Below are 14,008 nucleotides of genomic sequence, written 5' to 3'. Positions count from 1 at the left end.
GTCCCTGCCTTCCTAGCCAGGATTAGAGCCCTTGGTCTGCACTATCAGAAAAATCCAAGGAAGCATGGATCTGCCTCTTATCACATTTTGGGGCAGTTATTTTTCTGCCTCTTCTTTTGGGCTCTGTCATTGAGAGCTTATGCATCATTTTTAGCTCTATGGCAACCAACTGAGAAGAACACTTGGCATATAGTTATCAGTTCATTTCATTTAAACCTAGAATATTAGATGCTGAGTTCTAATGATGACAGTTTTGTTCAGAGCAAAATAAGTAGAACATGTTGAGCAGTGATGTTAATTCACTCAGAAAAAAATAGATGGTAATAAAAATAGTACTACTTAATGAAAGATTATTTTGTGCCAGATATTAAATTCATTGCTGAAACACATTATTCCATTATTCTAAATGAAATTCAAACTTGAAAGGTATACCTTATTAGGTATAACTTTAAAGCTAAATTAATGTCGTATTAGAACTTTTAAAACTAAACTTAAAAAAATGCATTCATTTTCAAACTCTTGCAAACTGGATAGTAGGAGGTGTTAGTGGGGCTTTAAGTGGAGGGAAAATGTCCTTAGAAAGGGACAGTTGTCATCTTTGTTTTTTTATACTCAGTTTTTAAAGCGTTACCACAAATGTGTATACTTGGCTACATGCAGAGATCTTCCGGAAGGAACACTGTACTCATTTATAATTTGAACATGGCATGGTGGGTGAGACAGAGGGCTGTTGGAAAAGTGAGCCCAGATGAAACCTTGCATAATGCAGCGCTTCGTGCTGGATCAACGGTTAATTGTAAAGGCTTCAGAAGTGCCATCCTTACAACCTAAGGCCCAAAGTGGGCTGCTTAAGGCCATGGTTGCTTTGCCTAATTCCTGACTTTCATTCAGTAGAAAACCCATTCATTAGGAATTCTATTGAGTAGTTTTGGAACAGGAATGCTTATTGCTGTTTGCTTTGTGTTTCCCAGACAAGTATGCTCTCTCAAACTGATATGCTTATAATCACTGCTAAATCATTTTTAGACATGTTTTTAATTTTGGCTTACAAACCATTTATATGTTACTCTAGCAATGTTGAATTATAGTCTGAAATATTTTTAAATGCAAATCCTCAAAGCAATTTATCATACACTTTTCTCATACTTCTCATAGTACAATGTAGCTTTTCTTCCCCGTTTCTGGGGGGAGGGCTTGATTTTCTTATCTCCTTAATTTCTCAAAAATTTGCACTGATTAAAATGGATTAGATATTCTTTATTTAATCCTAAGACTTAAAGCCTATCAGTAGGAAAGGTTACATTAGTTCTTAGAAAGGATATTTAAGAAATTGTTTTGCTTTCAACTCTTTTCGTTATCCAGTAGAAATTTATTCTAAAGCTCTTTTGTGGTTTTATTGCAGTGACACAGCTGCCAAAGCTCTGTGGGAAGCCTTACTGAGCACCAAGCATAAAGAGGCAGTGATGGAAGTCCGGAGACATCTAGTGGAAGCAGCAAGCAGAGAAAACCTGCCAATCAAAATGAGTATGGGTAAGTATATCCTCTTCTAGGACAGACAGTGATCACAGGCTCTGGGGAACTTGACTTAAGCTTCTCTAAACTATGGGCCAGTCTGGCCAGTATGTCATCTCAGTGAAAGTATTGAAGACATTTATAAGCTGTTGAGAGAGTAGGCAAGGAGTATGGACACACAGCCCTCAGGGTTCAGCAGTGACCCTCCTTTCTTAGACTCAACTTTGGGAACTCCTTGCTTACAAAGAGTAACATATTTAGTTTTTTTATTTGATCTGGAGCTATCAAAATTCGGCTGGACCACCTCCTCTTCATTCTGTTCCATTACTACTCCGCCCCTTGCCCCCACCCACTTATTGTGGATATGAAGGGTCTTTCATTAGTTTGACTTGAGTGAACTACTGTGCTGACGAAACAGTTGAGTGGACAGACATGTTCTGACCTGGCCCTTCACTCTTAGCGTAGTCTGCTAATTGTCTACTCACACAAGTGCTGTCTCTTCTCCAACCAAGGTGTTACATACTACATCTTTCTCATTTCTCAGGCTTTTTTTTTTTCACATTCACTTTTGTCTTCAGTATTAGAAGAATCTGGCTGCAATAGAATTTGAGTTTTAAATGACTTTTTTCTTTTGGCTAAAAAAAATCAGAGGACTCGTGTTTTGATTTTAGAAAAGGAATCTGATGTTTTACTTATTTTTAAAATTAAATAATTTTCTTAACATGGAAATATTTAAATATGGACTTGAATCTGGTTAATAGGTAGAATTTAATTCTGAAACTTTCAGAAGTTTATTTCTTTAAAAATAAAAATTTTCTCTTACCATCTTATTGGATGGGAAAGTTTTTCTTTGCTGAGATTTGTAGCCCAAGTTCTTGATTATTTATAAGTATAAAAATCAAACTATCAAGTTGAAATAGAAGAATGAAATTTTAAAAGTAAAAGAATGGGTGAATATAGAAAGGGAAAAAGTTATAGGATCATGATAAAAAAATATCATGACTCTGAGTGTGTAAGGTGACTATATACAAGGGCTTTAAGGAGCATAATGATGATAGAAAAGTAAAAGTAACTAGCATTTATTGAGTCAGGTTCTCATCTCTTTTCATGTGTTAATCTCATTTAATCCTTAGGGTAATTCTGCAAAATAAGGACCATTAATATCCCATTTTTCAGAGAAGGAAACTGGTATTGAGAAAAATTAAGTAGCCATTTAGCTGATAAGGGGTAGGACTACAATTCACATTCAGACATTCTGATGTGAGAGAGTATACTTTATTTATAAAATCATTCTATTTCCATATAACCAATGCCAGAAATCCTATGTGTTGTTTTGGAGTAGAAAGAAAGTGCTTCTTTGAGACTATCCTGGAGTTTAACTATTCTCCCCACTCTCCTTCCCTACCCCCTTTCTCTCTCCCTTTTTCTGTCCTCAAGTCTAGATACACATTGGTAAGTGTGTTTACTGTATAGAGTTCCTTATCCATGATCATGTTGAAACAAGAACAGGTTCATATTGTGAATCAAGAAAAGTAGGATTGCACAAAGGTTTTGGTGATAAGGTTGATTTATATTGCATTTCAATGATGTAACCTTATGATGCTATCACAGAGCCTAAGTCATTTTTGATTGCTCAATATAGGACTCTTGAAAGATCAACATACTTTACTTTTCTAAAGGACTGTATCTTTTAAATAATATCAAAGCCAAAAATAAATTTTTAAATAAGACTGGCAACCCTATGAGGAATTCAAACTTAAAGTTTGAGTTTTCGTTGACCAAAGGGGAGGAAAAAGCCTCAGATGTAATGAGTTGCATTATTCCAAAACTCCAGACATGGGGGAGAAAAAAGTAGAAAAGATACAGACAGTTGTTAGCAAACTTTGATTGTAAGAAGAACTGAAAACATTGGCCCAAATCACACTTTATCCATGTGTCAACTATAATTTGGTAAAAGCTGAACAGTGCGGCTCCCCGTTTCTGTTTCATATCACTAGTCAGAATTTCTGGTGTGTCTCATTTTCATATACTAACAGATATATAACCATGAACAGTAAGAAAAAGATCTGGAGTTTAAACATAATAAAACATTGGTATTTGAAAATTCCTTATCATATAGCTTATCATAAAAAAAAATCATACTCTGGTGTCTTAGCTGGCTGGAATGCATTTTCTAGCACCATTTAAAACTATGAAATATGCTTTAAACTATGTACCATTCTCCCAATCCCTACTGTAATTCTTCTGAAGTATAAATTTTTCTGTGACAGAGGCTTCTAGAACTTTTGAGACATTAAACAAATTTTAATTCGAGATTGAGGATTCTCTTATACCTAAATTCACTGAGATGGACCTCTAATTGAAACCTCAGATTTTAAATATAAAATTTCTCAGTACAAGGTAAACTCATATTAAAACATTTGAATACCAATAGAAATTAACATTCTGTGAAAGGAAAAAAGTTTAATTACTAAAACAAAGAAAATTCATTTTATCATTTTACGTATAAACATATGCCATCTTTCCAAGAGCTTGTTATTAAATTCTCAGTTAGCTAAATATATGTGTTCCAGAAAAGTGATTTTTTAAACGTTGTAAACTGAATTGCATTTTCCCCACTGGCTTTCAAGATGAAAAATGTATCCTGAAAGTACAAAAGAACTAGACTCTGAGAAAGCCGTTTGTTTGGATTCAAAATGTCCATTTACAAAAGAAATAAGTACAAGATGCCTGTCTGAATTCCGACATTTTACACAGATTCTGTTTCTCTGGAGTACTTCTGTGGTTGGAGGGTCTTCACCAATTTGTCCTATTGCTCTCTGCAGAGTGGACAAACTGTCCAGTGTTTAATGGGTGGCAGGAAGATCATATTGGAGCTGAAGGAAAACAGATCCCAATGACCTCATTCTTTCTTTTGTAGGCCAGATTTCTTGAGAAAGTATTCTTTGCCTGATACCTCCGTTTCTTCATTATTTCCTTACTTATTAATCTAGTGCAGTCTGACTTCTGACACTTTTTTACTGAAAAGTCTCCCAGACCACTAAATACAAGTTTTTTTTTCTCAGTCGTCATCCTTCTTGACTTTTTTGCAGCATTCACCTCTAGACTCACCACTGCCTTGTGCATGTGTGTTCTGTGATTGTGATGGGGTGCAAAGCCAGCTATGTCTGGTTCTGTCACCAAAGAGCCAAACTTCCATTTCTCTATCCACAAAAATAGGGAAAATATCTATTTCCTGGAATATGGAAGGAGAAAGAAAGCCCTGAGCAGAGTGAAGGTCCTGATGAAGCAGACTGGGATTGGTATGCTATGGGCGTCGAAGCAGAAGTCTGGGAGAATGAATCTACATGGGAAACCAGGTTGTATGAAGGTAGTTTGACAAGAGGGAAGTCAAAGCAAGTGAACCGAGTTCAGTAATGTTCCCCTTTCTTTCTGGGAAATATGCTTACTCATTTTTTTCCAATTCACTTGTCCTTTTCTAGTCTTTATGATGAGTATCTCCTTTTTGATGATGTGTTCTTCCCTTATGCAGAATTCCAAATAGTTTTCCCATTTTCAGCTTAGGTACGATCACATTGTTACCTTGTCCCTTGTACCTTGGGGGAGTCTTGTTCACCCCCACCCCCAAATCACCTTGCTTGTACTTGGGATTTCCAAGCTTCTCTCATCACTTCTATAGAAAGATCTCTTGAGCTACATTTCCAGATGATAATCTGATCCATTACATGGAGATATGTCTTACTTTCTGAGTTCTGGGCACTGTAGTGTCTGCTTCATATATGTACTATTAAATGGGATGAGTTCTTTCAACCATTTGTGAAAAGACAAGCCTTTTCCACCTTGACCATTGCAATTGCCTCTAGTTTGGAGCTACAGAGTCCTAGTCGTTAATGTCCCTCCTAAAATGTAATGTCTAGAGCTGAAGAATGCTGTCTTGGTTGTCACCTCTTTTTTGGATTCTATGCTTCTAATGAAGCTCTAAATGAGATTAGTGATTTTTTGCTTCCCACCAGTGCCACATTTACTATCATCTCCTCTTTTACCACTTCATAATACTGGCTTAAAAAAAACAGCAATAAGTCAAAACACTCTACAGTTTTACTCAATATATACTTTTCAACATCATTGAGAATACTGTGTTTCCTTTACTGGTGCTTGAGTTCATCCAACTGGATGAACTGGGTAACAACTACATTTTTATTACATTTGTAACTTATGTCTTCATTTTGGAGGATTTTTTAAAATCTGGGATTAAGGGGAGCATGTGTGTATATACAACTGTGTGTGTGTGTGAGGGAATTGTCAAACTGCGAAAAGGATAGGTTAAAACCCAATAAAATCCACATATGTGTGATATATGGTAATTTTTCAAGGATGAGAAAATCTGGATGCCTGGATGGATAGGACACATACGCTGATTATGAACTCTCACACTTCCTTGTCTCCATATAGAAGCTGTTACCACAATTTGGAGCATGGGGAAGGGAATTTGATTTTACTCTAACAGAGTTTTGCATGGTTAATTTCATGCAATCCTTTCCATGATTTTATGAATTTGGTCATTTTTAAATTTCCATTTCACAGACAAGGAGAAATGAGACCCAAGAAAAGTGAAGTTTCTTTTCCAGGATGCCTGTGTCAGTTGTGAAGTTATTGTCTCTCAGATTTAACCTCACCCTTCCACTCTGTAAGGCTACGGCTGGGACTCTGCAGACAACATTTCTGCTCTCCTGCTGCCTCCATTGCTAGAGGGAGATGGCAAGGCTGGCAGGGAAGGAGCCTCCTGTGGACTTCCCTTCTGTTTGTGGGTCAGGGCAGCACTACTGCACCCCAGCAGCGGCAGGGCCGTCCTCTCTGCACCTCTCCCACCCAGGCAGAAGCAGCTTCATGGGCTTACCTCCTCAGGGAAGCCAGCCCAGCTGAGGAGTGCTTCATTCTCAGGCTCAGGCATCTTGAGTCACAGGTTCCTAGGTTGCTGAGGCTGGGACTTCTAGTAGTAAGTTTAATAACAGCGGTGAGAGTGGACATCCCTGTTGTGTTCCTGACCTTAGAGTAAAAGGTCTCAGTTTTTCTCCATTGAGGATGATATTCACTGTGGGTTTTTTCATGTATGGCTTTTATGATAATAAGGTATGTTCTTTCTATCCCTATACTGTGAAGAGTTTTAATGAAGAAAAGATGCTGTATTTTGTCAAATGCTTTTTCATTATCTATTGAGAGGATCATATGGTTCTTGTCCTTTCTTTTATTAATGTGGTGTATTGCATTGATTGATTTGCAGACGCTGAACCACCTTTGTAGCCCAGGAATAAATCCTACTTGGTTGTGGTGAATAATCCTTTTAATGTACTATTGGATATTATTAGCTTGTATCTTGGTGAGAATTTTTGCATCTCAATCTGGAGATGTCTTTGGGTCTAAAATGAGTCTCTTGCAGAGAGCATATCAATGGGTCTTGCTTTTTTATCCAGCCTGATAGAGTGAGTTTGGAAGTTTTCCTTTCAGTTTTGTTTTTTGGAACAGTTTGAGAAGAATAGGTATTCGTTCTTGAAATATTTGGTAGAATTCTACTGAGAGGCCATCCTTGATTATCTTTCTCTTTCTGATAATTATTTTATGCCTTCTGTTCCTTAGTTCTGGTTTCCTAGAAGACTGTAGGTATTTTTGCATCTCCTGTTGTGTCTTATACATAGACATTCAGTTAATGATTGCTACTGATCTTAAAGCCTACTTCTTTTTTTTTTTTTAAGATTTTTATTTATTTATTCATGGGAGATACAGAGAAGAGAGAGAGGCAGAGACACAGGTAGAGGGAGAAGCAGGCTCCACGCAGGGGGCCCAACACGGGACTTGATTTTGGGTCTCCAGGATCACACCTTGGGCTGAAGGCGGCGCTAAACCGCTAAGGCACCAGGACTGCCCTTAAAGCCTACTTCTATCTCCCCACCCCCAAACCCCTGGAATATTCATTCAGTCTCCTGGCTTTATCTTATCTAACACTTTCTCCATCATATCTCTTATCCCCTTCCATCCTCTCTAATAGACAGTATCTTATATTCCTGTCGGTACTGTTTTTGTTCATATTGGTGTTGCAGCAGTTACTAGCAGACCCTGAGTAGTTGGGGCCAAGAACTCTTGTCTATTCTTAGTATTCTCCACACATAACACCAGACCTTGAACTTACTCCATATCCAATAAATGTTCACGAAATCAATAAGTACATTTTAAAATTAATACTGTCAGTTGGTATTTGTTATATACTTGTTTAATGAATTGTTCTTTTCTTTCACTCTGTTTTGGAATCCAAGAGTGACATTGATTTAGAACTCTAGTTCTTTAACTTTTTGGTCTTAGAACCCCTTTCAGTTCTTAAAAATTATTGAGGACCCCACAAGCTTTTGTTTATGTGGTTTATATCTATTGACTCTCCAATAGGTAGATAATATTGCATTAGAAATTCAAGCAGGGACAGTTTTTAAAAAATATTTATTAATATAAAAATACAGCAAACAGTGCATGTGAAATGAGTAACATTTTTATGAAAAATAATGTTTCTAAAACAAAATAGCATAGAATAGCACTGTTTTACTTTTTTGTGCACCTCTAATGTCTGGTTTAATAGAAGGCAGCTGTGTTCTCATATTTGCTTCTTCCTTTAATCTGTTATGATATAGCATTTTGGATGAAGTATATAAAAATAAAATGGCCTTAGAAAGATACATAGTTAGAAAATGGAGGACTATTTTAATACCTTTCCAGAAAATTAAAGATATTCTTCTTTGGTATATACCAATTTTACAAGAGGCAATTTTTTACATTTAATTACATTGTGGAATATGAAACTATATCAGTGAATTTTCCATACTGTGTTACATTAAAACCCGTTGATCTCTCTTGGGCTTTAAATGGATCTTTTATACACACATTATTTTATGCCATGTGCATTAGTCACTTGGAAAGTATTGGTTCTCTAAATTTTACAGATCTTCCATATGTTGACACTTATTCTATAATATAAAAAAAGTATCTGTTGATATCCCAATTAAATCATTAGAAAATGTCTAATTATTTGGAATATAAAGATACAGGGACAGATAGAAGTTTTCCAAAAATCATAATTTTCACATAAAACTTGACTTTTGCTATTGACAATACAAACCATTATCCTTGAAGTGACAGGCCCACTTCATTCTTTTCTTTGGGAAAATGTATAAAGAACCAGATTTTTTCATTTGTCTTTACCAATAAAAATTGTATGCCATGAAAATAGGGGCTAGTTCAGTTCACAACTCAAGTAATTGCACCAGTGCTTTTCCTCAAGCCAATCACTATACTTCAATTTGTACCAGAAGTACTCTTTGTGTATTTCCCATTTCTTTACACAGGATATTGATGTTTTCTTAAGAGTTGAGATTTGATAAAATTAACATTTACTGTTTCATCATGACCATTCTGAAGTGAAACTGACTACTTGTGTAATTCAGCACCACTGCCTGTATTGGTGGGAAGGCCCTAGCACTTTTACCCACCATTGTTTTTGTACCATTGTCAACACTACACAGTAACAAAGTCAAGTAACATCTAGTACTATTGTGAAAATAACTTTGTCTTTTTTGACTACCTGATAATGTCTCAGGAACACAGAGGTCTGTGGAACATCTTCGAGAACCATCATTTGAAAGAATTCCACATTCCCTGGGATATAAGATTGGCACAATTTCCTAGAGATCAGTGGAATCATAGTTGGGTGTCAAAATAGGAGGGAAAAAAGCTCACTGAAAGTTTTTGCCTAGATGTTATCCAGATCTACAGGTAGTAGATAATAATTTTTATTCATTTAAAAGATATTTATTATCTGCACATACTATATTTTAAGTCCTTATAGGGGATAATAAATGTATGAAGTATTATTTTATCTTCACATGAATAAGTCATTTAATTTTTCTGAATCTGTTTTCTGTTTCTGCAAAATGAGGAGTTAGCAGATTATCTGCTAATATGATAATTAGATGAAATGACTTATATGAAACAGTGTCTGTAAAATTTCAAGGCATTCTGTAAAAGTAGGGTATAGTATAATGGAATTATTTATTGTCTCCTGGGCAGGTAAGACACATTATAAACCAATGATTGTGCAACTGCATGTGAAGAGTACTCTACCACATGTAGGGTTGGAATTATTCTGTTTGAAAGATTTGTTCCTGATCATCTCGGTTGGAAAATGTGTGGCTAGAGTAATGGTTTCCAGAAGTGAAAGTAGAGATTTGGGATTTAGTTACCTAGTGATTATGTTGAAACCTAAGTAGTGAATTTCTAAAGAAAATATAAGATTGATCAACTAGAGCTAGAAGGTAGAATGGTTGACAAGAAGGGCTGAGGGCAGAGCCATAAAGAATATCTCTATTTAAGGGTATGAAATTAGAGGATCTAGAGAAACAGAAAGAGTTTTTATTGAATTAATAATTAATAATGCCAGAAATCTCTAAGGTCAGTAAAGAGATCTTCACTCTTACACTTCATCACCTAAAACAGAACTTCAATTGCCTCTGTTTCTCTGTTTTCCTCATCTGCAAAATGGGAATCTGAATTTCTAACATCCCTTCTTCAGGCATTTACCTTCTGGCTCTATATTTTTAACTTAAATTGGTACATCTTTTTTCTCTTCTTTTTTTCCTCATCTGCCTCTTCCTCTTCTTACTCATTTTTGTGTTTCTTCAACATTAGAGATCTTCAACATGAGAATATGGGCTAAGAGTTTAAAAACTCAAGAGAAGAGAAAAAAAAAACTCAAGAGAATGATATGATGAGAAGCCCGTGGCTATAGGGTGGGAGTTTCTTTACCTGGAGGCTCCCCTAAAAGCAGAAATTCCTTTCCACGTCAGAGCAGACCCACCAAGGAAATGCTCCTTCCCTGGCAGGCTGGGATACAACCCTCTAGAAAACAAGAATAATATATCTGTTCCCTTCCACGTTCTCTCTTGAGTTTATAAATGTTGATGCAATATTTAACCTCAGGAAGGCTGCATTTCCAAGGAAAACCAAACCTTAAATGTTTCTGGTGGTTTTATATTTCAGTGTTTTGTATAATTTTCAGGGAGAACTATTTATTTTCTATTTGTGACCCTTGGTCTTTCAGCAGTTACACTTTAATGCATGCTATCCTGAAAACGTTTTACAATAAACTTCTGAATTTTGGAACCATTTGATTGAGTTGATTTGTATAATTAAAATGCACTTTTCGCATTAGTTTCTTAGCCTACCTTTGTAATGCTGTAGAGCTCAAAATTTGTGTAACGAGAAACATACACAATTTAAAGGATATCCCGGGACACCTTCAGTATATATGGTGTTATAAAAATATACATCAATTCCCAGCTGGACTTTATCCAGGTTTCACTATACAGATGGCTGTGTATACTGCCCTTCAGATCCCTACGGGAGAAGATTTATAACATCTCCCTTCTTCCTCCTTTAATAACTTGTTTCAGTGTCTAATAGTCATCGCGATGGTGAAGTTTTTTTCTCATTTCTGACTTAAATCTCTCTACCTGCCCGTTAACCATATTTCTTTGCCCTTTGACCTCAATAGAAGTGGGAAGCAGGCCATTATTATTATTACTCTTCTATTTCTTTAATAATCTGTTGAAAGACAATGCTTCATCCATTGTACAAATCTGTTTATTGTACCTGAGACAGGCATGATTTTATTTCAGAATCGAGACTATTTTAAAAATAATACTAGCACATGCTTCTAGAAAATTCAAATAAATCATAATGTATATGAAATAAAAAGCAAAAGTATATCCTCCCTTCCCACCATCTTGCTCTTCAACGTAATCTTTGTTCCTAAATTAGTATGTTGCTTTCCAGGCCTTTTTCTATGTAACTAGGTCAGGAAGTAAGTAAATAAATCTGTAAAAATATTATGAGAACAATAAAATAAAGATTCATGCTAATCATATGGTAATGTGGTTTCCATTGTGATTCTTTTCTCTCATTCTTATTAGTGTTTTGGTTCCCCAACATAAAATACCAGAAGGAAACTTAGTGATACAGTAGTGTTTCATTTTAAACACTACATGTACAGTTTTTAAATTATGTTAAATTGTAAAATTTAATCAAATTCAAAATGTGTGAAAATATTGATACAATCATGGAAAACTGACAGTATCGACTAAAGCTAAGTATACACCCACCCAGCAAACGTGGGCATATAATAGAAATGAGTGCTTATGGCCACCAAAAGACATGTAATAGAATGTTCGTAGCATCATTATTTGTAATGGCCCCGAACTGTAAAATCTAAGTGTCCTTCAAAGCAGAAGAGATAAAGAAACTGGTATAGTCATATAGAGCAATAAAGCACAGTTATAAAAAATGATTGAAATTCTGGATAATGGTTTTTTTTTTTAATTCTGGATAATGTTGAGCAAAAAGCTAGACCCAAAAGAATACATATGTATAACTTCATTTATATGAAGCTCAAAAGCATGTAAAAAATGGTCTATGGTAGTAGAGATAGAAGTAATGGTCTAGGGATCCCTGGGTGGCGCAGTGGTTTAGCGCCTGCCTTTGGCCCAGGGCGCGATCCTGGAGACCCGGGATTGAATCCCACGTCGGGCTCCCGGTGTATAGAGCCTGCTTCTCCCTCTGCCTGTGTCCCTGCCTCTCTCTCTCTCTCTCTCTCTCTCTGTGTGTCACTATCATAAATAAATAAAAATTAAAAAAAAAAAAGAAGTAATGGTCTAGCTCTGTGGGATTATTGACTGGATAAGTATATGCAGGAATCTTTGAGAGTATTGGACATATTCTATATGTTGATCTGGATGGTGGTTACATGCGTAGGTACGTATTTAAAAATTAATTGATCTATGTACTTAATATTTGTCTACTTTGCTTTATGTTATATTCCTCACTTTCCACCTCCATCGTACTGAGTCTGGAGTTGCTGGTACCTTCTGGGGAGGTGGCTCCCTCTGTTGTACTACCCTTTTATGTATTCTAGGCAAAGCTTTTTTGGGTGACTGAGGGTAGGAGGTTTATTTTTATTGTCTGTTTTGCTCCATCATTTAGTACTCTTCCTTTCCTCTTTTACCTTCCAGGCATTTATACTTTAGTTACATTTTTAAAAAATATGATAAAATGATAATAGTATTATATTTAAAAGTTAGAGTTCACTTAGAGTTATAATTACTTGAATATTCTCATTTCTGCTTTTCTCATTTATAACTATAACTAAGCACAGTTATGTCTCCCAGTGAAAAATTTCATTCAGGTTATATTCCAATATAAGTGGATTATAACAGTATATCTCTTTCATAACTGAGGAAATTTGGATTTGGGTTTTTTCTTAGGTGATGAAAATGTTCTCAAATTAGGGTACCTGGGTGGCTCAATGGTTGTGCATCTATCTGCCTTTGGCTCAGGTCATGATCCCGGGGGTCCTGGGATCAAGTTCTGCATAGAGCCTGCTTCTCCCTCTGCCTACCTTTCTGCCTCTCTCTGTGTTTCTCATGAATAAATAAAAAAACCTATTTTTTTTTTAAAGAAAATGTTCTCAAATTATATGGTGGTGATAATTACACAACTCTCTAAATATACCAAAAACCACTCAATTGTATACTTTAAGGGTGAACTTTATGGTATGTAACAAAACAAACTTCAGCCAAAGTTTAAACATAAATTGAGAAACTCCCTTAAAATGTAGAAAGAACAGGGCATTAAAAAGATGACAGAAAAGATAAAAGATATAGAGAACCAATCCAGACTATCCAAGAACTATATTAGGAGTTTCAGAAAGAAAGAGAAAAGGACGCCTAGCTGACTCAGTGGTTAAGCATCCACCTTTGGCTCAGGGCATGATCCTGGAGTCCCGGGATTGAGTCCCACATCAGGCTCCCTGCATGGAACCTGCTTCTCCCTCTGCCTGTGTCTCTGCCTCACTCTCTGTGTCTCTCATGAATAAATAAATAAAATCTTAAAAAAAAAAAGAAAGCAGAGAATAAGAAATTAGCAAAGAAAGCATGTGAGAATTTCCCCAAGGTGAAGAAAGATATAATCAAATTGAATAGGCTTATTGAGAAGAAAGTGGAACGAAAAAAAGACCTCTAAACTAAACATAATCACTGTGAATCCTTAGAGTACAAGAGAATAGGATTCTAAAGGCCCAAAGATGGAAAAAAAAAAAAAAAAGCTCACCTACAATGAAACAGGAATGAGACTGGCACACATTCTTTATCAGCAACCCAGAAAACCAGAAGATTATGAACAATGCATTTTTGGCCACCTAGAATACCAGACCCTAATCAACTATCATGAAACTCTGAGGGCAAGAAAATGCCTTTTCAGGGATACAAAAACTCTGCTTTCTTCAAAGTTGTTTTTCTAAGGAAGTTACTTGAGAATGTCCAGTAAAACAAGACAGTATACCAAGAAAGAAAAACCAGGGATTTAAGGAAACCGTTCCAACAGAAGAGAGTAATAAAAGGAGTTCCAA

General features: G+C 35.9%; 1 protein-coding gene across 5 annotated transcripts in view; it reads left to right on the top strand.

The window, feature by feature from the left end:
• SCFD2 (sec1 family domain containing 2) overlaps positions 1 to 14,008 on the top strand; it is a 419,880-nt gene that overhangs the window by 66,330 nt on the left and 339,542 nt on the right. For all 5 annotated transcript variants that reach the window (XR_004814632.2, XR_003131334.3, XR_003131333.3 and 2 more), the window contains exon 3: positions 1,403 to 1,530. Coding sequence is in view for 2 of the 5 variants with exons in the window: in XM_025435788.3 (XP_025291573.3) it covers positions 1,403 to 1,530 (128 nt within the window). In the remaining 3 variants the exon portion in view is untranslated. The remainder of the gene's footprint in view (positions 1 to 1,402; positions 1,531 to 14,008) is intronic.

The sequence above is a fragment of the Canis lupus genome, chromosome 13, assembly GCF_003254725.2.
Source record: "Canis lupus dingo isolate Sandy chromosome 13, ASM325472v2, whole genome shotgun sequence".
NCBI lineage: Eukaryota > Metazoa > Chordata > Mammalia > Carnivora > Canidae > Canis > Canis lupus.
Note: the sequence above shows the minus strand (reverse complement) of the source record. Positions and strands in the feature narration are given on the sequence as shown.